Below are 25,941 nucleotides of genomic sequence, written 5' to 3' on the forward strand. Positions count from 1 at the left end.
TGTGGGTAACTAAAAGCTATGGGAAAAATATTACACATTACAGCGAAAACTCTTCATGTCACTAAATAATCACAGGTAAAACAAATACACAATTTGCTTTACATTCAGCTCCTCCTCTTTCGTGGCCACCTGAATAAGTCCAGTTTCGAGTAATTCTTCTACAGTCTTCAACTTATCATCTTTCTCCTGAATGCTGAAATAATAAATTTAAAACACATGTATGAACTATATTTCAAGGAAAAATGACATGATTTCTAAATAAATATTTGACACGGATTAACTCTTATGCCCATCCTTCTTTATAAACTTTCAATTCTAGAAAGGTTTCTGATGATCTTCAGTCCTGGTCCAAGGGTTCTTCCTCTTTGCCAATAAATAAAATGTATTCAAGTAATGCATGCTCACATGCTAGCCTAAACAAGTAAATCATGGCCATACATGACTGTCATAAACCTAATGTAATGCCAAAGCAATCAAGAGTACATCACTCTCTTCCCTTTATGAAGTACAAAGAAAATTTTAAGAATTTACATTAATATAGTTAATCATTCTGTTATCTCAGACTTGGTAGAAATGAGTCATTAAAATATTAAAAATAATTTTAATCTCTTACCATCTTTCCATTTGTTCCAAAACATCTTTATTAGGCTAAAACAAAATCACCAAAAAAAAAAAAAAAAGATACTTTTACCAAGTTTGCATGAAATAAAACTACTTTAGAAATAGAATTCTATGAAAATTGTTTAGTATTAAATAGATCCAAAATTTAGGAAGATGATCCATATTTAAAGACTGCTAATAGTTAAAGAATTTTTTCATTCAGAAAATACAAGAGACGAGCTACACAAAAGACAAAGATGAAGTATAAAATGGGCTGGAAATGCCCAAACTTACCCTTGTGAGTAAGCTTTTATTTACCATAAAAGAAAATCTTAAGAATAAGAAGAGAATTTGCCTCTCCTTTACATTAATTCTTCAAATCTAAAATTCCAAGGCTCTAAGGCCTTGTAAGCCAAGAAAGAGGCTTTGCTCTTTTTCATTTTTGTTTTTCACCTAAGGTGTAACGCAAGTGTACAAAACCCGTGTTCAATTAAATGAATTTTTAACATGCAGATTTCACATAACCACCCACCACCTAAGTCAATATACAGAATGTTTTAAAATTGACTGTCAAGCGCAGAAGAAACACAAGCACATAGTCTCCTTGTTACATTAAAACATGACATGTGAGCTGGTCCCCATCTTTGACCCATCTTCTAGTATTCCCCCAAAACACACAAATTCCTCAATGTTATAGTTTACTGTATGTCCAGAAGTGGGGCACCCCCTTGGAAGTCCTAGGCCTTCAGGCAGCTAAGTAACTTGACAGAACAGGTTCAGGGTCTTTTTCCCTTCAACATTCTCTTCTACCCATTCTGTTCCCTACCTGCTTTCTCCTAATTCTACTAGTTTTGTAATTTTTTCCCATTTTACTAAAACCATTATTACAACCATTTTTCACAACTACTATTAATTTTTCTATTACCAAATCCTAGTCCTAAGATTCCATTTATTAAATATTTCTAAAATTAACTGTTTTCTTCAATACCTTAGGTTAAGTTTCCAGCTTTACACATCTCAAATATCATAATACCCTGCCTCTAGTTCACAAGGATTATATTGTGAGGGGTACAGGAGAACTTCTCAATGGGAAAAAAAACTTTCCTACCACTAGAAAGGAAAGAGATGTCAAAAATATATTAAATCATGATTGTAAACTGAAAACTAAATCATGCAATAAGTTTATAAACCTTTCATCAAGATGACTTTTGTCCATCTTTATTTTTCATGAATCCTATCTCACATAAAAACAATATAAAATTTGCGACCATGCATGATGATAGATGTTAACTAGACTTATTGTGATCATTTAACAGTAATACAAATGTCAAATTATTATGTTATACACCTGAAATTAATGTCAATTGTAACTCAATTTTAAAAAGATACTATTAAGTCTTAATTATATGTAGCTTAATCAATTAGTTGTACTACACCTTTAGTTCTGCATACTTCACTACCACATAAATTTAAACACCTCATGGACACCATTATGATTCATCTAACATAGCAGACAAATGCTTATTCATTCTTTCAACATTCTTCAGCAGCACAGCCACATAACAGATCAAGCTCATGGTCCTTACACAGCTTTCATGATCAGGCCCTAGCAAGCTCGTCTCTTCTTACACCTCCACAATACGCCCTGAATATGCCAACTTTCCACACACTGCCATGACTTTTAATACTGTATTCCCTTAGCCCTGATTTCCACTTAGCTGCTCAGCAAATTCTTGGCTTTTTTCAAAATCAGGTTTAATTGTCCCCTCTCTGCCTCTTCATCCTTATTCTCCTTCAGACAGAATTCTCTCTTCATCTAAACCTATCCACATTTTAACAATTTTTGGAAAAAAAGAAGAATTTTATCCATCACAATTTTCTGTGTATACAGCCATCTCCACCCATATTCTCAAACGCAGGAATCAAGTCTTATTCATCTCTATAGCCTTAGCATTAGAGCACAGTACCTAGCATACTCTCAGTAAAAATTTAGTGGACTGGATATACTTTAACAAGGTTACAGTTTAAGTACTCTTCGTCAATTGCTCAATGAATATTCAATTGTATTAAACTGACCCAATTTAGTATCAATCCAGTATTTTAACTTTATATATTATTAATCTAATCCAACCCAGTTTTCTCCTCCTTGGATGATCTTCAAAACTACATCTTATACAGTATGAAATTTTCTTCAATAAAATACAAGGCTGCAGGGCAAAAGAGGAAAAAATATTCTACCATCTTTACTTAATGATCTTGTTGTGGGTGTGTGTGTGTGTGTGTGTTAGTTGCTCATCCCTGTCCGAGTCTTTGTGACACCACGGACTGTAGCCCACCAAGCTCCACTGAATCTGGCAAAAGTACCAGAGTAAAAATAAAAAGTCATACTGTTCCTTTGCTCCAACCATCTCATCCTCTGTCGTCCTATTCTCCACCTGCCTTCAGTCTTTCCCAGCATCAGGGTCTTTTCCATAATGTGCCAAAAAAAAAAAAAAAAAGACAGCTCAGGACATTCCCCACCCAAAAAAAGTTTTGTTTTATTCTGAATAAATGAGATCTTAGTGACTGATTTATTTGTGTGATCTATTCACAAGATTGGGGGACTTCCCTGGTGGCTTCCCTTCAGATGGTAAAGCGTCTGTCTACAATGCGGGAGACCCGGGTACGATCCCTGGGTCGGGAAGATCCCCTGGAGAAGGAAATGGCAATCCACTCCAGTACTACTGCCTGGAAAATCCCATGGACAGAGTAGTCTGGTAGGCTACAGTCCATAAGTCTTTTCTTCTTTAGTATACAAGCAGGCTACCTTACCTGGTATTTGTTATCTTTCTGCTTCTTACACCCAAAGAAACAACAACTTGGTACCATTGTTGGTTTCTGCTTCAATAAGCTCAACCTTTTCCTCCAGGATAAAAATCCATGGGGCAAAGGGACTGAAATTTTTTCTTATAACTAAACTGCTCATCTCTCAACTGTCACTTGGAATTCTGACTGCTGGGTAGGAAGGGGTTAAACAAGGGTGGAAATGAAAGAAATTAAAATTATACTAATCTTTTATCTCTTCTTTCACTAGCACTGACAATAAAAATGACCAGAGGAAAAAACCAAACAGGTGGCTCTTTGGTCTGCCAAGATAAGACAGAAGTCATAACAACCAAAAATATATCACAGTCATATGCCTTTTTATTGTTCAGCCGCTCAGTTGTGTCCAACTCTTGGCGACCCCATGGACTGCAGTACACTAGGCTTCACATTTTCCCAGAGCTTGGTCAAACTCATGTCCATCAAGCGCTGTTGCCATCCAACCATCTCATCCTCCGCCATCCCACTCTCCTCCTGCCTCCAATCTTTCCCAGCATCAGGGTCTTTTCCAATGAATCAGTTCTTCCCATCAGGTGGCCAAAACATTGCATTTCAGCTTCAGCATCAGTCCTTCCAGTGAATCTTCAGGACTCATTTCCTTTAGGACTGACTGGTTGGATCTCCTTGCAGTCCAACAGACTCTCAAGAGTCTCCTCCAACACCACAGTTCAAAAGCATCAATTCTTCGGCGCCCAGCTTTCTTTATGGTCTCACATTCATACATGACTACTGGAAATACTGTAGCTTTGACTATATGAACCTTTGTCAGCAAAGTAATGTCTCTGTTTTTTAATACTCTGTCCAGGTTTGTCATTGCTTTTCTTCCAAGGAGAAAGCATCTCTTGATTTCATGGCTGCAGTCACCATCTGCAGTGATTTTGGAGCCCAAGAAAATCAAATCTCTCACTGTTTCCATTGTTTCCCCATCTATTTGCCATGAAGTGATGGAACCAGATGCCATGATCTTACTTTTTTGAATGCTGAGTTTTAAGCCAGCTTTTTCAATCTTCCCTTTTGCCTTCATCAAGCGGCTCTTTAGTTCTTCTTCGCTTTCTGCCATAAGGGTGGTGTTATCTGCATATCTGAGGTTATTGGTATTTCTCCCAGTAATCTTGATTCCAGCTTGTGCTTCATCCAGCTCAGCATTTCGCATGGTTTACACTCTGCAAATACATTAAATAAGCAGGGTGACAATATACATCCTTGATGTACTCCTTTCCCAATTCTGAACCAGTCCATTGTTCCATATCTGGTTCTAACTGTTGCTTCTTGACCTGAATACAGGTTTCACAGGAAGCAGGTAAGGTGGTCTGGTACTCCTATCTCTTGAAGAATTTTCCACAGTTTGTTGTGATCCACACAGTCAAAGGCTCTGGCATAGTCAATGAAGCAAAATTAGATATTCTTATGGAATTCTCTTGTTTTTTCTATGATCCAACAGATCCCAGCAATTTGATTTCTGGTTCCTCTGCCTTTTCTAAATCCAGCTTGAACATCTGGAAGTTCTTGGTTCATGTACTGTTAAAACCTAGCTTGGAGGATTTTGAGCATTATATATGCTGTCTAGACTTTTAAGAGTTTTCAGAACAAGAGAAAAAATTCTAAAAATTAGTCAAAGAGCAAATCTTAAAACATGAGTTTTCTCTGTTATCAAACAGTTCTTTTAGATAAATTTTAAAATGTGGCTATGGAATTCTCTTCTTTGGACTGTTCTTCATAAAACTCAACTTTACTTAAAAGGAAAAAAAAAAAACAACCCATCTTACGCTCAGTGTTATGTTAACAGAATATCTAAAAATACACAGAAGCTTTATAGAAGGAAGCCTGACCCAATAAGAAGATTAGATAAACAAGATCCTATTGTATAGCACAGGGAACTATATTCAATATTGTGTAAGAAACTACAATGAAAAAATGTAAAGAATATATATATATGTATAACTGAATCCCTTTTATTTACACCAGAAACTAAAACAAGTATAAATCAGCTATACTTCAATAAAAAGTATTTTAATAAAATACAATTCAAACCCCCCCAAAAAAGAAAGAAATTGGGATTTTAAAAAATATTAACTCCACACATACGATAGGGAATTTTATGTAAGATGTTAGAATGGCAGTTCTTAGGGTATCATGTTATCTTAAGGGAAAAAAAATTAAGGCTAATGGTTTTACTCTTATCTACTGATGAAGAGTATCATGTTAAACACAGAATAAAACTGAAAAGAAAAGATCCAGGTACTCTGTTGAAACCTAACTAAGAATCACCAGCACCTTAATTCTAGGGCAGATTGAAGTGGAGAAGGCAATGGCACCCCACTCCAGTACTCCTGCCTGGAAAATCCCATGGTCGGAGGAGTCTGGTAGGCTGCAGTCCTTGGGGTCACTAAGAGTCGGACACGACTGAGCTACTTCACTTTCACTTTTCACTTTCATGCACTGGAGAAGGAAATGGCAACCCACTCCAGTGTTCTTGCCTGGAGAATCCCAGGGATGGGGGAGGCTGGTGGGCTGCCGTCTATGGGGTCGCACAGAGTCGGACACGACTGAAGCGACTTAGCAGCAGCAGCAGGGCAGATGGAAGAGTTTCTAAGTATTTATTTTACCTCCCATGAAATTAATTTTAGAAAGTTTAAAATTTTACATATTAAAATAGATGTTTCAGAATCTCTGACAACCAACTGAAAAAAAGAATTACATTCTGCTTTTCTGGATAAGAATTAAGACAACCAAAAAATATCTATCATATTTTATCTAATCCAAGTCACCAATGCTATATCTCACAACTGGGAGAATCTTTACATAACACTAAAAATTAAAGATGGCTTCAATTAAACTGTAACCAGAGACTAAGATACATCCACCCTTCAGGAGATAAACTGAGAAGGAAGAAAAAAATCTGTAACTGATGAAATATTACATTTGTTAAAAGCCATACCACAACAAAAGGAAACAGGAGTAAGATTTAAGAATAAAAATGAAATACCAATTGAGCATTACATTGGCATGTAGTTACCTCCCTGCACTAAACATTATTCACTCAGCATTTTCTCTTCTATTACCTTTAGTTGGAAAAGATAAAGCATAAAGTAATAAAGCATATGCAAACCACTTAACATCATATTTAATGGGGAAGGAAAATAAGAAATAATGGATTAATTCTCAACAAGCCAAGTGGATGTTAACAAAATACTTCCAAGATACTTCCACAGCATTTGGCACAGCCACTTACACCAATTCAATACTTGCATAGATGTGAATTTTAAAATAAAAAGAAAGCAAGCATCTGCTAAAGGAAGTGCTATTATTACATTTCAGCTTCTAATAAAATGTGTCCAAATTTAACAGTAATAGAGAAACATGCAAGGCTTCTATCTTAATGTGTCATATAATATGACGTGTTTCTAGAATACTTTTAAAAACCAGAATTTGAAGAATTATATTTAGAAGAGTATGAATGCAACTCTTAGGAACAGCCATAGAACAGACATCACCTGGGGCGCGAGTTTATGGAGCCATGCTTATTCAGGCTGCTATAGTTTTGATGGCTTGCTATAAATACAAAAAGAAGTACCATGGCAGAAGCAGGTAGAGATGAGATGGGAAAAATAAATATTCTAAAGGAAAAGGAATTAAGGCTTAAGATGTCTGCTATACACAAAGCACTAGGCTACTCAACTATATATAAACTCCCCCATTTAATTCTAACGAGCTTAGAATGTAAATAAAATCTCAATGTAAACGACTTGGAATGAGAGGCCTTAGAAAAATTAAACAATTTGATCATCACTGCTTTTAAGTGCTGGTATTGGTTTCAAGGTCTTCCCAGGTGGCTCAGCAGTCAAGAATCCTCCTGCCAATGCAGGAGTCGAATTTGATCCTGAGCCAGGAAGATGCCCTGCAGAAGGAAATGGCAGCCTCCTCCAGTATTCTTGCATGGGAAATCCCATGAACAGAGGAGCCTGACAGGCTACATACAGTCCAAGGGGTCACAAAGAGAATCGGTCTCAACTTCGCAACTAAACAACAACAAAGTAGGTTTCAAACATATTCTCTTTTTAAGAATCCACACTGTTTGAGAGGAAATAACTGAAGCTCCCAAAGTCCAAGGATTATTATCCTGAGAGCTAAAATGTATCAAACTGATTTAAAGAAATTATTTTTATGCATCCTATTAAACTTTTTTTTTTGGTGTGGGGGTGGTGCTTATGAACAGGTTCACATTATAGCTTCTTCTAAGGAAGAAAATGTAAATTTTCCTCAATTTAGATACTTGACTAGCACAAGATGACTAGAAATGCAATTAAAAGACATATCTACATTTAAATGAAATTCCTAAAAATGAATGAGTTGATTACTATTTGAAAAGAAACATATCTTGTTATACATTGGATATTTCTAACTTATAATTCATGAAAAGCCATACCTGTTCAGAAACAAGAGTCTGTAGCATCTGAACTTCTAATTGTAATGCTTTGTTTTGGTCACTTAGAATCTAAAAGAAAGAATCTCAATTTACTGCTTTATTAGGAAAAATTAACAAAGCAACCATTTCAGTAAGTTTTTAAAAAATCAAAGCCATAAAATTACTATAAGCACTTATAAAGTAAGAGGTGAATCATATACTGACCTAAGAATGCAAATCTCATGGTGGCTTCATTTTTTGGTTTCAATGAATATATTTCCAGGGTATAGGAATACAGTAATGGTATAAAGTACATGTATGATATCTAAAAAGTAGTTTCTACTAAGCCCCCCTAATTCAGTCATGTGGTTTATCCCAAATGTTTTAACACTAGGCTTAGAACCCTTTCATATGTATTAAGTTTAACAATTTGTCCCAATGAATTCTGGGAAACCCTGCTTTCATAAGAGAGTACTTACAGGATTACTTAAGTAAGCAAAAAAAAAAAAAAAAACCCCACAAATTGAAAAAAAAAAAGCAAATCTTACTGCATGCAGAGATGCACCCATGCAATCAGAATACTTTACGGTAATACTCAAGATATTTGGCCATGAACAGAAACTAGCACTACATCAGCAGCAGAGGCAAATAAAAGCACCTCAAACTATCAGCTAAAAAGTGTAGAGAAGAAGGCTCGGGCAAAACAAGCATCGAAAGTCTACTATAAGAACAGAGCAATCAAAATAATAGATTAAGTCCCCAAGTAAACTATAGAAATACTATAGTTCAGAGTGATTACAGATAAAAAGTAGTTATTTCTACACTCACTTCAACTAAAAATTATACAAGGTTGTTCAAAGAAAGCTGAGTTGACAAGTTTAATTACACACCTTAAATTCTTCCATTTTGTTTGAAATTTCACACTGTAGCTGCTCTTCAAGCAATCGTATTTTATCATCCTTAACATGAATACTGTGAGAAAAAAAAATACTTCATACATTCAGAAAGCTTATGTAAATTATGTGCACAACCATCAGTTATTAGCAGTAATATTTTCTTCAATTACACTTCAACATAAGCGTATGAATGGCCTAAAGTACAGCAACCCTTTAATCACCTTTTCTGCATCTTCTCCAGTTCATGTGCAGCAGCAGCCTATGTTGGGAATGAGACGAGAATTCTATTATTTCTCAGGAAGCACTCAAACCTATTCTTTTACTTAATTTTACTTATTAAAGTTATATTTCATATAGAGTAAATATTAATAGTAAAATGAATATCATACATTACTATAATAACTTTTGCTGTCTAATATTTTATTTCTCACTGATCAACTTTTATCCTAGAAAAAGCTACATCCTTTTCTGATTAAATGGTAGAAGGCTAAAACAAATCAGCACATGAGTGTTATAATCAAGTCCTCCAATAATTCCCTGACAGCTCAGTGGGTAAAGAATCTGCCTGCAATGCAGGAGACCCCAGTTCAATTCCTGGGTTGGGAAGATCCACTGGAGAAGGGAAAGGATACCCACTCCAGTATTCTTGGGCTTCCCTTGTGTGGCTCAGCTGGTAAAGAATCCACCTGCAATGCGGGAGACCTGAGTTCAATCCCTGGGTTGGGAAGATCCCCTGGAGAAGGGAAAAGATACCCACTCCAGTATTCTGGCCTGGAGAATTCCATGGACTCTATAGGCCATGGGCTCTCAAAGAGTTGGACATGACTGAGTGACTTTCACTTTACTCACCAATAACTCAAAAGTTATCAATTTCTTTGGACCAAATATTAATTTCAACATGAATATAGAAACATTCAGGTGAGTTGTGAGGGTCATGGTCAAACAGAAGAGGCTTTTAACAACACATCACGCAGCCAAACACAGGTACCCATTATACTTAAACACAGGTAACCATTATACTTATCATCTACATGGATAAAACTAGGGCTTGTGATACCAATGAAAATAAGTATAAACAAACTGTAATTCTAAGGTAAATGCTTAAAAGCAATAAAGAGCTACCTGTTCATTTGCCAGGGCCTGTAATTTTTGCACTTCAGCTTTTAGTAAGAAATTCATATTCTGTATGTCCTAGAACAAAAGGAAAAATAATATTAGAATTATTTAATATAAAATTAGATTTGAAGTTGTGTAATGTCTCTTTTCTACCTAAGCAAAGGTCTCAAAGCATAAATCTCAAATTACCACTTCTTATCAGAAAGAAAATCATCAATTCCTGTTATTTAACATATTTCCCAAATTATTGTGAATATCATGTGAAAAAAGGCCTTTGAACTTCTCCTCTTAGAGGGCTAAAGAGGATTTTGTAGTTTAAAAAAGAGACAATTTCCAAATGAATTCTCGAGTATTTTCCAGGCTTCATAGACATGTGTACTGATGACAGGATCAGGATAATTCAATGCCTATGAAGTACTGTAGCGATTTTTAAGAAGTACTATACCTTAAGTTCCTCCTCTTTACTTGCTAAATGATCATGCTCATTTGCTAAAGAATCTTCAGTTTCTTTTATCTGCTTATCCTTTTCTGCAATCCTTTAAAAGGAAATAGATTTGTACATTCAATAAACATTTAGAAGTCAAGTCACAAAGTAAAGGATCAGAAGCCTCAAGTACAATCAACCTTACTTAAGTAAATTTTCATATAACTGTACCTTCAATCTCTACAGACCCTTTCAGTTAGTAGTTAACGGTCACATGCATTACTACAACTTCATAAAATACATACCCCTATTTTAAAACTTGAAGTCAAAGAAGTTAATAATTTAAGCTCACAAGCCTGCTAATGTCAAAAACATTTTTCAGGTCTTCTGAACTTATGTGATCCATGTCTATACAAATTATACAATACATAACAAAAAAAGAATTTTATTTTTGGCATATCCCCATATAGTTAAGATTGTTGTTGTTCAATAGCTCAGTCATGTCCAACTCTTTGCGACCCCATGGACTGCAGCACGCCAGGCTTCCCTGTCCTTCACTATCTCCCGGAGTTTGCTCAAACTTAGGTCCACTGAGTCAACGATGCCATCTAACCACTTCATAGTTAGATACAGAGTAGCTGTAACTACTTATTAGATACAAAAACTAACTTCCACTAATCTCAAATCACAGTGGTATCTTCCACATAACTGCTAAAGGAAAGAGTTTTTCCAACTCTTTTTATGACAAAGACATAAAAACACAGAATACACAATGCATAGGGGTAGAAGAGCTAAAGTTGTTCCAAATCTAGTTGAGAGTAATTTTTGAACAAGTTAGAACATAAAATCAATCACAGGTATAGAATCTAACAGATATAAGTTAGTGATGGCTAAGCAATTTTAAGAGAAATATAGAAAGGCAGGCTTACACTTTATGTAATTCTTCTGCTAGAGCTGAAGCGGAGGTCTAAGAAAGAAAAACAGTGTCAACATAAAAGCCTTTAAGAGAAAGTTCAAAAGTTGTACAATAATTGTCACAATAGGGCTTTAAAAATTAAAAGAAATAAATGTATATAAAGTTAAGGAAGTAGTTGGCTCATGATGAATGTTCACTAAATAACAGCTATTATTCTGAAAGTAAATTTGATCAACAGCTTCCAGTATTAGGGAATTAGCATCATAAGACATTTCTAATGAAATAAGTTGGCAGGCCTGAAAACTATTTAACTGACAAGCAACACATGCACAGGAAAAAAAAAAGGCAGCAAAGGCTATTTTTCATTTATGAGCTTCTCCTTAATAAAAACTTCTAGTGATGAAATGATACCATTCATGATTAAGTTTAACAAGTCATTTGATAAAGCCCATGTTCATCTCTACTTTTCAAAGTATTTAATTTCTGATAAATCTTCTAGAACTACCTCTCAGCTATAACTTAAGATCTCAATCCAATTTGAGTTAATAATTTACATACACACAAACATTCATATACACACAAACACCTATGTAATTCTTTCTCAATTAATTTTACACAATAGTTCCTACAAAGAAAACAATTAGGAAAAAAAAAGAAAAACCTGTTTGCAGTTTTGGGATTTTCAACTTGCCTGAACCTTAAAAATAAGCTTTTAATGTTAGAACTTCTTTTCACACAGAAAAATGACTTCTGTTCTATTACTTTTCCTACAAACAATTTTTAGAATTTTAAGTTGAAAAACTGAAATTGAAATTCACAGTATGTATATTATGGAAACAAGCTAACAAGTTAAGTATTTAAAAATTTCTTCTCTTCTTAATGTTATACTATTTATATTCTAAAGGCTATGTATCTATATCTATCTACCTACTTATCATGTTACACAACAATGACGCCAAAGAACAACAGGTTTAGTGAATATTTAATGAATACTTTTAATATATAAACTGTTATTCTTGACACCGTTTGGCCAATTCCTCCTTTTTTGTGAGAGGATGGTGGACAATTTTTTTCCCTCCTAAGGTTAAAAACTCTTTAACCCATCTTCCCATTAGTCAGATTTCATACTGTTCTCTCACAGCACTAAATGTAATTATCAGAGCACTTACCACTCAGGATCAGCCAGCTGATTCACTGACTAGTCACCCAACTACTAATCCAGTGCATAGCACTGAACAGGCACTCAAATTATTTACACAGCTAGGAAGCTATTAGTAATGACAAGCAATAAGAAAGCACCATTACCTGGGCTGCTATCTGGGAATGGAACTGTTGAATTTGAGCTTTCAATGCCTCATTCTGCTCCAAAATATCCTTTCAAAAACCAAAAAGGAGAGGGAAGAAGTATGCTATTAAAAATGCCAATGTATATGAACAAAATGAGTTACAGGTACATCTGTTTATCTTTTAAAGGTACTCTTAAGATTCCAAAAGGCACCATTTTAAATAACAATGATGAGGCATTCTATTCTCAGAGCTAATTTATAAAGCAGAAATTAAGAATACATTATACTGTTCCTAATCTAATACAAAAAGCATAAGACTGTGGGTAAAGGCATCTTTGAGCATATATTCAGACCATATTGTGACAACTGCTCAAAGATTAAATTTAAATTTTTCATCCCCACTCCAAAATTAAGATAAAGAAGGCTATCCTCTCTCTCCTACACAAGACACATCCAACCACTGCCCATCTTTATTATTTTTTAAAGAGGGAAAATTAGATACCTGAACTTGCATTTGTAGAGACTCTTCTTTGTTCACCCTTTTTTGCTCCGATTCCATTAACTGCATTAGTCTTTGCTCCAATTGTTGTTTTGATACCAAGGTATCTGTAAGCTTACTATGCAGACTCTGTACTTCATTTTCTTTGGCCACAAATTTACTCTGTAGATCTAACAAAACATTGCATTTTACAAAGGTCTCTTCCTTTGCCTGGTTACTGCTACTCATCTTTAGAGCAGGCTTATCTCCCCTGGACTATTTCCCTTTTGAATCTCTCCTGTGCTTTCCCACCTGTATATGGCTCCCCTGAGCAGCCTATGCTTACCTTTTTCACAGCACCTGCCACACTGTACTAATTCACCTCTTCTCCCAAAGAGTGAGCTTTTTGAGATCAGAGATTGCCTTTTCTCTATATCCAGAGCTTTGCCCAAGGCCTGACACAAAATACATAATTAATAAATGTGTTAACTGAACAGTACATGAATGTTTAAAACTGCTATATCATTTCTTGAAAACAGTCTTAACTTCCCCAAAGATGTTTTAGTAAGTTATTCAGTGAATTTCTTGTCAATTCCTCGTACTCTCATACCTGGAGAACAGAGAAAGATGCTGAAAGCTGACAAACATCCTGGTGTAAGATGAAGTAATTAAGACTTTTCTGCCTACTTCTATTCTTAGCAATAATCCCAAAACAAGAAAATGAGAAACAAAAACCGTCTTTGATGCAATTAGAAAATAAATATAACTCCAAATCACAAGAAATTAAGATAAAATAAATGGAGAGATGATCACTGACTTGACAAAGATGAGGAAGGGTAAAGTAAAAGCTCAAGAAAACAGAAACTCATGAGAGTTGCCTCCTCATTCTGTAAGACAAATAATTCTAAAACAGGGGAGGAAAAAACAAACAAATAAAAACATACCACACTACCACCAAGGACAGAGAGGCAAACAGAGAGGGAAAAATGTATATATGAGTGTGTTACATAGTTTTAAGAAAAGTTAAGATAATGTCATTTCTTTAACAAGACACTAATAATAGAATGGAATACAACTCAAGAAAGAACTCCTGAAAATTAAACATGTAATGGTAACATCCAGGATTAGAATCAGGAGAGCGTATTTTTTACCAAATTAGGAGAAGTTAAAACACCAAATTAATACCTTCAAAATTCTTGGGGGAAAACTATTTCCAACCTAGAACTCCACATCCAAACTACCCATTAAGCATTAAAGTAGAAAGACTAAAAACATTTTCAGATACTCAAAGCCTCAAGAAATGTACCTTGAGGTATATTCTTATAGAGCAACTAAAAGATAGACTGTTAAATGAGGGAGGAAAGCAACAAAAGATGGCGATGACATAGGATCCAGAAAACAGAGTAAACAGACTAAAGGAAGTCTCAGAAGACAGCTCAGGGTCAACCTAGAAAGCAACAAGTACTAGAGCAGAAAGAATGACTCCAAAGGCATAGCCTCAGGAAAAACTGGTAGCTTCACCAGTATCTAACACGTTGAGAGGCTGGGGGAAGCAGAGATGTTAAGGAGTTTAACCTTAGGTAAAATCTGAAACAATAAAACAAAGATCAAGCAAACTAAAAATATAAAGGACCACTTCCCTAGTGGTCCAGGGTTAAGAATCCACCTTGCAATGCAGGGGATGCAAGTTCAATCCCTGGTGGGGGAACTAAGATCCCACATAGCATACCACAGAGCAGCACAACTACTGAAGCCTGCACACCACAACTAGTGTGTGTATTGCAACAGAAAGATGCCACGTGATGCAAGGAAGGTCCCACATGCGCAACTACGACCCTACGCAGCAAAATAAACAAATCATCATATATATATTATATGTATATATGTGTATATATATATAGCAATAATTAACTTCAGGAAATTAAAAACGTTGCTCAAGAATTGTACTTTTATTTATCTTGACTCAACACTGAGTTACAGTCATACTGCTGTTAAAATCTAATGCTTTGTTGATTAAATATACTAATTAAAAATAAGCTAACATACTTAACAACAAACTTCATATATATTTTTTAAAAGCCTTCAAATATCTTAGATATTATCTAAATATTGAACCAAAGGGAAATGCCTAGGGGTAAAAAATATCAGAGGAAACCAAAGGTCTAATACAGAGCCAAAACTCTGTATGATCTACTCTTGTCTTTGGAACTGTATTTTACTATAGGCTCACCACCACTTTCATGGGAGGAAGGGGGACAGAGATAAAACACACTATTACAAGCTCCATTATCTCCTAAATGAATTCATCAAATGAAGAATAGTGAAAGCTAGCATTATGTAGATAGCTTTCAGTCAACTACTTGGAATGGTAATGCTCTCACCATTTTTCTCTTCACAATACAGGAATGAGTCCTTCTTAGAAAAAAAAAATTAAATAAAGACCTGATCATGGAATGAGAGAGAATAACCACAGAAATGGAACACACATAGATTCCTACTACCCTGTTTATGGACTATAATTTTATCTGCAACTTATTACCTCAGACAAAACCAGTAGAGACTTATTTTTAAAACCCTAAGAAATGTTAAAGAAATAAAAGTATTCAAAGTGTAAAAGCTATTTTTATTGAGCTATAACCAAAATGCCAATTTATACTTTCTTCACATATGGAGAGGGGAGGAAATTTTACCCAGAATTACACAGTAACTTTCTATGACTGTTTCTTTCCCTTACCCTGCTGAGCTGCTTCATGCTCTGCTGTCCTCTTCCTGATATAGCTCTGGACTTCTTCCCACCTCCTCTCAGCTTCTTGAAGTTGAACCTGGGGAAAGGATAAGTCAGCACAAACACAGGATTTCAGTTTACAGAAAAAAAGCATCCTCTATCTTTACTGTTGTGCCATAAAACTGCTTCTTCCAACAACTAGTCACTAGTCTCCCACATTTTAATAACATAGGCAGATGTGCTCAGCCTGATAATATGCACAAATATTATCAGTCACAGCCATTCTACCCACCAATATACAGGATTTACAGATTAGAGATTTCAGAAACTCGTTATTTGTGCTGGTGGATCAATATAGCTGCTGGTATGTATTTATCTGACCCACTTAGCTATGATGACTTTCCAATAGTGTTCCTTCAGGTGACAGGCTTTTCAAAAGACAGGATGATATCTTTATTGCTAAATTTTAGTAGGTTCCTAAAATTCTTATTTTGAGGTATGGCACAACACTTCAATTATGAATATAATATTTAATGTCATTAATCTACTTATCCGTATCCATAGAGCACAAACATCATATTTAAGAATGCCATCAGCAAATATATTAGCAAGACAAATATTTAATAAAAGATAGGACAACAATATCACTCTCCCACAGGGACCCATGAAAACTTCAAGAAAACAAAAATTATGCTACTTTCTACATTCAATTATCCTCAGAGCTCTTTTAACCTCTACTGCTCTGGAGAAGAATCTTGAGAGTCCCTTGGACTGCAAGGAGATCCAACCAGTCCATTCTAAAGGAGATCAGTCCTAGGTGTTCTTTGGAAGGAATGATGCTAAAGCTGAAATACTCTGGACACCTCATGTGAAGAGTTGACTCATTGGAAAAGACTCTGATGCTGGGGGGCAGGAGGAGAAGGGGACGACCGAGGATGAGATGGCTAGATGGCATCACCAACTCGATGGACATGAGTTTGAGTGAACTCTGGGAGTTGGTGATGGACAGGGAGGCCTGGCGTGCTGTGATTCATGTGGTAGCAAAGAGTCAGACATGACTGAGCAACTGAACTGAACTCTGGAACTGGTATTAAGGCATATCATCTATATTGATGACTTAGGTAGGAATCTATCCAATACATTTTACTTAGAGAAACTGAACTGTTCAACAAATCCTCTCCCCTGTACAAGGAGGAACAGACAATTCTACTCATCACTCTACTCAATATGCACAGGCTAAAATGTGCAAGAAAAATAAGTCCACTCCTTTCTCTCAGTCAGCCTAAGCAACCCCATGCATGTTTTCTCAGTATAAGCATCTAATAGCATCAAGTGCCACTCTGGTGTCTAAAGAAACTGTGTGATTTTTTTTTCTACTATGGCTCAAGTGAAAGCAACTGGAGTATTACTTGGCCTCGTGCTCAAGCAACAGAAAATCATCTATTCCAATGCTGAAATAAAAATAGGCTCTACTAACCTTACTTAAGAGATCCAAGTTATTGATAAGTGATGCTGAAGGTGATTTTAACTACCTATCAAAAATTTGATTTTTGTCTTACACATGCAAACCCTCACCTCCACACATAAGGTGAAATTCTACTGTTTATGCCTGTCAATCAGCTAATATCAATTTTCATATCTTCAAATAGTCTTTAACTTCAAACTCAAGCCTGTATTCAATTCTTTCATTAGTGTACATGTTTCTATACAGGCCCATTAAGCCTCAAACTTCATTTCTCAAAAGCTATATACATTTTCAGGTCATTGGATTGAAAAGCCACATTATTTATGAAATGATAAATAAAGGTAATGTTTCACCTTCAACTGAGTAACTGCTTGCTCAGCATTCTTCTTTTGGACTTCCTCTTGCTGTAGCTTTCCTGTTTTCTCAGTCAGCTCATTTACCAACCTAGCATAATCCTGGCGCAGTTTGTTTAGTTCAGCAGACTGCCTGAAAACAGTTAACTGGATTATGAACCTTCCATTATTACAAACACATGTAAATGAGTAAAGAAAATATGTCAGTTTTGCTGAGTTAGTGATTCCACTTATAGGTAAATGACAACGAACGCTCTAAGTGTCTACTAATAAAGAATTCAGTTGAATATAATCTCTGAATCATTCTGATGACAATAATACAAACACTAAAATTACCATAAAGTAATCGAGAAAAATGGGTAACCACACACCATGAGCATGAATCAACAGTATCACTCTCAAATCAGTGTTCTGAATCAACCAATCAGAATAGTTATTCTATGTAAGCATGCTACTAGTCTTCTCTAGGACTGTTTCTCAAAGTATGGCACTGTGCATGCTTGCATGCTCAAGTATGGCTCAGACCAACTAAATCACTATCACAAGGAATGTGTCTTAACATGCAGATTCCAGGACTCTACCTCAGAGCCACTACATCATAAACTTATAAGGAGAAGACTCAAGAATATGATTTGTAGCTAACATGCCAGATATTCTTCAGAATAATGAAGTTTGAGAACTACTGTTAAAGGAAATAGAAGGTTTAAAACTTGCTAATTCAGTCTCTTAAATTTGTAAGTTATTCCACTGGTGGCACTAGTATTTATCATACAGTTTAACTGAAGAGGTTCTTCAAAAGCAAGAGGATAGGTTTTGAAAATTTATTCATTTTAAAAACAAGTGTAAAAAGCAAAAGTCTAACCAATTACTATCAAACACATTTCGGTGACTGAAGAAAACACTCTACCATTCAATGAAAATACTATCATTTTATTAAAAGTAAAGCATTTGGGAACATACTTGCTTTCTAGTTGGTTTGTAGTGTTGCTTACAGCATCTCTCAGTATGCCATTTTCCTGCTTCAAGTGAGCTATCTCTGCCTCCATCTGCTCACGAACTTGCTGGAACTAAAATTATTTTACACACATAAGATTTAGAAAACAATAACTGCCAGAGCTAACCTCAAAGAAAATTTATCATGATGAAAAGTAAAAAAGCATCAATAAAATCTGGATAGCCTTCTCAAATAAATATAAGCAAATTTAAAGAATACATTTTGATAGTGACAAATACAAAGTAAATATAAGTTGTCACAGCATTCAAGAAAGCAAGTAAAGGCTGGCTGCTATCATATGCAAAATAAATACCTAAATGCTGTTTTAGAACTGAAAGATATTTTTAGAAATTGTTCCTACACAAGACTCATATAGAACTGAAACTGTATTGATCCTAGAATATGTCAATTAAGTTAACAATATTTTAATAAAAGGTTTTAATAATCAAAAGTTTAAAGACTGAAAATATGTTTGAAACATTTACATTAAGTTACAAATTGAGCCATATCCAAATAGATGGCAAATTCACTATACAAAAATCTACCTGCTAAAATATCTGGCTTCTAGTTTTTTATTTCAGAATTATAGAATCAAAAGACAAAAAACACTGAAACTTACATTCCCACATCCTCACTTTAGTATGTGAAAAACTCTTAATAATTTTTAGTAAACCTATTCAATTAAGAGGAAAAAAAAGTATACGTTGCTAATTCTCAGAAAACTTATCACATATAAACTATATCTTGACCTCTGTAAGCAATCAAGTTCAAAAAAAGAAATAATCACTTCAAAACCCTTAACTTTCAATAAAAGATATTGCTATAGCTATCCGACTACTTTTCAAATGAATGTAAGTCAGAATTAAGAGGTAAAAAGATCACATGAGGTCAGGAAAAATCAGTTCTTCAATAATCCAGTTAATGGAAAAGAATATTTCAAAAGGCTGGGGCTGGGAAGACGGAGGATTGAGCCAAATTAAAGCATCTAAGTAGTGGATGGGTTAAGAACCTGAGAAGAGATTCATTCACTTTTTTTTCATTATTAGTGGCATTTCCACAGAAAATACTACTGGAATTCTGATAACAGTAAAGAACTGTTCATTTTTCAGCAGACTACTAATGTTATCAAAGCAGTATTTTACAAATAAAAATCTTGTGCTAATTATATATTAGATTGGAAAAGAGACCTCTTAAGAATGCTATAACTGGGGCTCTGTAACAGCCTAGAGGGGAGAGAATGGATGGGAGGTGGGAGGGAAATTCAAGAGAGAGGAGACATATGTATATCTATGGTCAATTCATGTTGATATATGACAGAAATCAAACCAATATTGTAAAGCAATCAATCAACTTAAAAAAGTAAAAAATAAATTACCTTCTCTAAAAATAAAAAAGAATGTTGTAACAATGCTAGTAAGAAATAATAGACTAAGGTCATATCTAAAAACTGAATGCAAGAAAAACTAGAAATAAAGTATGTTTAAAATTTTAAAACAAGTTGTAGATTGAGCAAAGCAGAGAGGATTCAAAAATTCAAGCATAATAATAATAATAATAATGCTTCAAAACATTAGAAAATAAAAACAACCTGACCAAAATCAACAGTTTAATTTTACACACATGTTAATTTTGAGGTGACAATAAGCACTTACAAACTGAAGCATCATCTGGCAATGGAAACAATTTCAAAAAAAAATCACTGATCCACAAAGTTCAATTAAGGGGAGTATTATAAGCCCACTTGACAAGCAAGCCAAACCATATTCTTCAATAGTCTTTTTATCAATAATAAAGATGATATTTCAAGGGAAGGGAGGGTGAGGAAACAAGAGAAGAAAGAAAACAATGAAAAATCATTGATCCAGACCTAACAGAAATCATGAAAATGGATTAACACTGTAAAAATAGACAGTAAGCACTGAACCCTCTTAAGTGTTGAAAGAAAACAGGCAAAAATAAGAACATGAAACTGAAGGTCACTTAAGCTAAAACCATTATCATTTTCCCTCTCTTCTCCACTGCATCACCAAGCCCTATCTACTACCTCTCTTTTATCAAATAAATACCCTCATTATCAATGTCTTGACTTAAGGTTTTTGTTCTCTTACTTGGATTCTGGCAAAAGTCCTCCAACTATCTCTTATTCCACTCTTCACATTGCTATCACTCTCCATACTATGTCAGAGTAATAATTTAAAATACTATAAACACACTGCTGGGTTACTTAAACTCCTTCACTGGCCCACCAGTCTTCAGGTATGTTGTTCAGTTGCTAAGTCCTGTCCAGCTCTTAGCGAACCCATGGACTGCAACACACCAGGCTCCCCTGTCCTTCACTATCTTCTGGAGTTTGCTCAAATTCATGTCTGTTGACATGTCTTCAGGTATACAAGACCTTTATTTATTTCTCTAGATCTCTTCATTCCAGCCCTGAATGCTAAATACCACAACTATTACTGTATTTCTCATAAGCTGTTATCTCTAGACACACTGTATCAAAAATACCTGGAGTGCACTCATTAAAAAGCTCAATACTGGGCCCCAGTAGAGACCTACTGAACCACCAATCTCTCAGGATGGGAAGGAATTTCACTGGGTTAACAAGCCTTATACCCAGTGCCCATTCCTTCACTCTTTCCTGACAATGCCTAATTGTTTTCAAAGAATCAACAAAGTCTGTTTATCACTGCTAACAACTCTTCCCTAACACTCCTTCTGTTCCCCACCTCTCATCTCCATTGTTTCAAAGCACCAGATGCTTACCTCTATTGTAACAGAGTATTTACTTGACAGCTTCCAGCCTTCCCACCTAAAAAAGTTGCTTACTTAAGGAGAGGGAGTCAGTTTAATTAACCATTTATATCAAAGCCAGCACAGGGCACTCAAGTTTGCTGATAAATTGAATACAACTATTTAATTTTGAATTCAAAGAATGTGGGATAAAACATTACATTCTAACTTTACTTTCCCTTCACTTTTCAAAGAACAAAAATATACCTTCATCTGCATCTGTTGAGTCTCTTGATAACTGACATGCATTTTGTTTTGAAACACATTATGTTCCTTTTCTAACGTTCCAATTCGATCTTTCATCCTTGCTATAACGACACTGCTTCTTTCTTTTTCTGCCATCATTTCCTTGAAGAGTAAATCAGAAAAAAAAAAAAAAGTTACTTAAAAAAATAAGAACAAGGCTTTACTAAGAAAACATATTTAACATCTGCAAAAAAGATGTCAGCAAAACAATCATGAATTCTAAAATAAGTGCTTGCTTAAAAACCAAGGTCAAGGTTTAAAAAAAAATTGTCTTCTACATCTTACCTGCTCTTTATACCAATTCCCCTCATAAACACTTAGCTGCTCTGTTTACTCGTATTTCAAATGTACTTTTGGTCTAATAGTTAAAGAGCTGAATGTGGGATTAAATCCTACATCTAACTTGATTATAAAAAAGAACATTTTTAAAGCAAACCAGTTAATTCTTCATTATTTCCAGGTACCAGCTCTCTTCTGGAGTACAGAAAAGGGCCCCAGGGGGGGAAAAAAATCGTCAAGAAAAGTCTCTTTCCTATAGGAAGAGATAAGGATATGTTTATAGCAGAATAGGGAAAGTACAACTCAGAAAGTTTTATTATCTTCTAAGTCAAACATTAAAAGAGTGATTTCCTTTTGTGTTGCAAGTATTATGAACCCCTAGAAGAAATATTACTAAAATGCAAGAAAGCCAAGCAACTTTAAAGTTACCTACAGGTATGATCAGTCCATATCTTCTGTTCTAAGAAACTGCTTGATAAACTTTAAGATTTTTATTTAACTAAGAGCTGCCCATTTGCATGAGTTTATTTACATGTGCAAACTGTTTTACTGATGTACATAATACATTTAGGAAAAGTATACACAATACATCTTAAGTATATAGCTCAATGAGTTACACAAAAGTAAACAGATTCTTTTTCTAATTTTAAAAATAATCAGAAAATTATAGTTTCTAACCTTATAGAAATACTTATTTTAGCAGTCATAACTGATTAATATTAATCTGACTGTTTTCCATTGACTTTTATTCACCTTAAATTCACAGAAAAGATTCTATATTTAAATGAGGCCATTCTCATAATGTAATCAAGTAGCTACATAAATGACAGTGAAATAAACTTCATTCACTCTACTGTATTTAACATCTAAAAGGAGAAAAAGCACTTCAGGAAAAATGAGACTACATTTACTATAGAATTTCAATTACATTCTCAGTCTACATGATCTTTTAAAATGTAACTGACACAGAATATCATTAGTTTTGAGTATATAATGATTCAATACTTGTATTTATTTCTAAATCATCACCACAATAAGTCTAGTTAACATTATCACCACACGTAGTTACAAATTTTTTCTTGTGATGATAACTCTTCTAGCAATTTTCAAATATACAATTCAGTATTAATAACTATAGTCACCATGCTGTATATTACCTCCCCTAGACTTACATATTTAATAAATGGAAGTCTGTACTTTAACTTTTTTTTTTTTAAACCTCTCAAGAGTAAAAAGGGTTTAAAGAACTTCACTGATTAAAAACTACCTATGTAAGAGTTTCACATTTATCCAATAAATTGGATTTAAACAAGATCACACTGAGTTTTGTGCTTCTATAGAATAATTCTAGGTCAGAACCAATTGAAACATGCTCCCAGTGTCCAAATACTTCCATTATTCTGAAATTAGTATACCTAAAAGTACTGCCATTTTAAATTCACAATTTGACTAAAGGATATAATACCATGAAATAGTGGTATTTCCACCACTTAAATTCTAAAAGAAAATTACTTTCACTGGGTGTAAATTGATTACACAAATAAATGAGGAATTATAAATAATTTCTAAAATCCTTCACTGCCTCTGATTCAGAAAGTACAGCCCTTAAACACAGGCATGTCTTCACCTGGGTTAACTGCTTACACCGATCCTTCACAGTGGCAGCATCTTCCTTCAGAGCAGTAACTAACTTGTCTTTTTCTTGAAGCTGATGAACAAGTGCAGTCAACTCTCCTTTATTGTACTACAATTGAGAAATCAATACAGAATTGTTAATAATTAACAACGGCTAATGAATTTTATGAAAATGAATTATCTGATATGAAGTGTTCTTAGGCCAAGGCAGAGTTTGCTGTATAAAATAGAATGACTGCCAAACACTGTCAGTGAAATATCATTCAGAAAAATTGCTATATCATTACATGTTCTGATGTATACAATAGGACACATATCAATCAAGAAACAGATTTTACAAAGAATTATAGACTTCCATTTTTAAACACAAAGTCAAGACAGTACTCTCTCCCTCCTAAAAGATCAAAAAAAGGAACATGAAACCTAATGCAAACTGAACTAAAATAAAACAATCAACTGTAATGTCAAAGCATAATATCAGAAAGACTGCCCAAAGTAGCGGAAATCAAAGCAGATGCTCAGCAACCCTGCTGGAATATACCCAAGACTACAGAGGTGCCATGCGTTACATAGCTCTCTGAAGTTAACAAGCATACACTGAAAGGTAAAACCAACAAACCCCCATTTGGTATTAGGCACAAGAACAAAGATAGAAGGTAGGAATTTTCTTGCTAGGAGGTCTCAAGAAGCAGAAGTAGAAATACAGAAGATATTAGACAGATAAACCTATTTCAAAGAGGGCAGCTAAACAGTGAGGCAGTTATGAGAGAGTCTCTGCAGTGAGATACTCTGTAGTGACAGAAGTTTTTTATCTGAGAAGGAAAGGCTCATAGCCCAAGGAGAACTGTGGGGCTTGGCCCCTCATTATCAACCTCTAGCCACAGAGATGATGCGAGAGAAACACCTCTCATTGGAAAAGGGGTATTAATGAAAAAGAAATAAAACAGGGTCTATGTAAGATATGAGAAAAAAGCAAGAAAAGCGATAAGAAAAACCAAATGCCAAGTGCAGAAAAATAACTCTAAAAAGATGGTCAAGAACAGACAAAAACTGTGATTAAAAAATATCACCATGACTTTTTAAAGTCTAACATACCAACAATTTTTGAAAATAAGAGGAAGGAACAGACCTCACAAGAAATAATTCAGAAGAAAAATAAGACCACAGGATGAGATGAAATATGAGTTGGCAAAACCCAAAGTAGAAATAAAAGTAACACCATATGAGATATATAATCCAATTAGAAGCAGCAAACAGAAAAAGACGTGTTGCTGAAAACAGTAGAAGACACAGAGTTCACAGTGTAGAGAAGTAAATAAAAATATGAAATAAACCAACAGCTTTATCTTTTTTTACGACCAAAATATGAAAAAGACAGCAGGTAAAGAAGATCCAGTCATGTAAAGAAATTCAGTCATAAAGAAGATCAGTCCCTCAGTCGTGTCCGATTCTTTGCGACCCCATGGACTGCAGCATGCCAGGCTTCCCTGTCCATCACCAACTCCTGAAGCTAGCTCAAATTCAGGTCCATGGAGTCGGTGATGCCATCCAACCATCTCATCCTCTGTCACCCCCTTCTCCTCCTGCCTTCAATCTTTCCCAGTATCAGGGTCTTTTCCAGTGAGTCAGTTCTTCCCAACAGGTGGCCAAAGTATCGGAGCTTCAGCTTCAACATCAGTCCTTCCAATGAATATTCAGGACTGATTTCATCTCGGACTGACTGGTTTGATTTCCAGGCAGTCCAAGGGACTCTCAAGAGTCTTTTCCAACACCACCGTTCAAAAGCATCAATTCTTTGGTGCTCAGCTTTCTTTACGGTCCAACTCTCACATCCATACATAACTACTGGAAAAACCATAGCTTTGATTAGACAGACCTTTGTTGGCAAAGTAATGTCTCTGCTTTTTAATATGCTGTCTAGACTGGTCATAGTTTTTCTCCCAAGGAGCAAGTGTTTTTTAATTTCATGACTGCAGTCATCATCTCAGTAATTTTGGAGCCCAAGAAAATAAAGTCTGTCACTGTTTCCATTGTTTCCCATCTATTTGCCATGAAGTGATGTGACTGGATGCCATGACCTTCTTTTTTTGAATGTTGGATTTTAAGTCAGCTTTTTCATTCTCCTCTTTCACCTTCATCAAGAGGCTCTTCAGTTCCTCTTTGCTTACTGCCATAAGGGTAGTGTCATCTGCGTACCTGAATTTATTGGTATTTCTCCCAGCAATCTTGATTCCACCTTGTGCTTCATCCAGTCTGGCATTTTGCATGAGGTACTCTGCATATAAGTTAAATAAGCAGGGTGCCAATATACATCCTTGATGTACTCCTTTCCCAATTTTGAACCAGTCTGTTGTTCCATGTCCAGTTCTAACTGTTGCTTCCTGACCTGCATACAGATTTCTCAAGAGGCAGGTCAGGTGGTCTGGTATTCCCATCTCTTTCAGAATTTTCCACAGTTTGTTGTGATCCAC

At 35.1% G+C, this 25,941-nt stretch overlaps 1 protein-coding gene across 5 annotated transcripts in view; it reads right to left on the bottom strand.

Annotated features, from left to right (window-relative positions):
- Positions 1-25,941, bottom strand: part of KTN1 (kinectin 1) — a 106,739-nt gene that overhangs the window by 41,188 nt on the left and 39,610 nt on the right. For all 5 annotated transcript variants that reach the window (XM_040226382.1, XM_040226386.1, XM_040226385.1 and 2 more), the window contains exons 6-20: positions 23,463-23,579; positions 21,518-21,658; positions 18,487-18,593; positions 17,527-17,659; positions 15,718-15,805; positions 13,008-13,174; positions 12,525-12,593; positions 11,233-11,270; positions 10,325-10,415; positions 9,886-9,954; positions 8,985-9,022; positions 8,758-8,839; positions 7,889-7,957; positions 614-648; positions 103-193 (exon numbers count right to left, since the gene is read on the bottom strand). In XM_040226382.1, the coding sequence (XP_040082316.1) occupies positions 103-193; positions 614-648; positions 7,889-7,957; positions 8,758-8,839; positions 8,985-9,022; positions 9,886-9,954; positions 10,325-10,415; positions 11,233-11,270; positions 12,525-12,593; positions 13,008-13,174; positions 15,718-15,805; positions 17,527-17,659; positions 18,487-18,593; positions 21,518-21,658; positions 23,463-23,579 (1,335 nt within the window). The remainder of the gene's footprint in view (positions 1-102; positions 194-613; positions 649-7,888; positions 7,958-8,757; positions 8,840-8,984; positions 9,023-9,885; positions 9,955-10,324; positions 10,416-11,232; positions 11,271-12,524; positions 12,594-13,007; positions 13,175-15,717; positions 15,806-17,526; positions 17,660-18,486; positions 18,594-21,517; positions 21,659-23,462; positions 23,580-25,941) is intronic.

The sequence above is a fragment of the Oryx dammah genome, unplaced genomic scaffold (genome assembly GCF_014754425.2).
Source record: "Oryx dammah isolate SB20612 unplaced genomic scaffold, SCBI_Odam_1.1 HiC_scaffold_26, whole genome shotgun sequence".
Taxonomy (NCBI): domain Eukaryota; kingdom Metazoa; phylum Chordata; class Mammalia; order Artiodactyla; family Bovidae; genus Oryx; species Oryx dammah.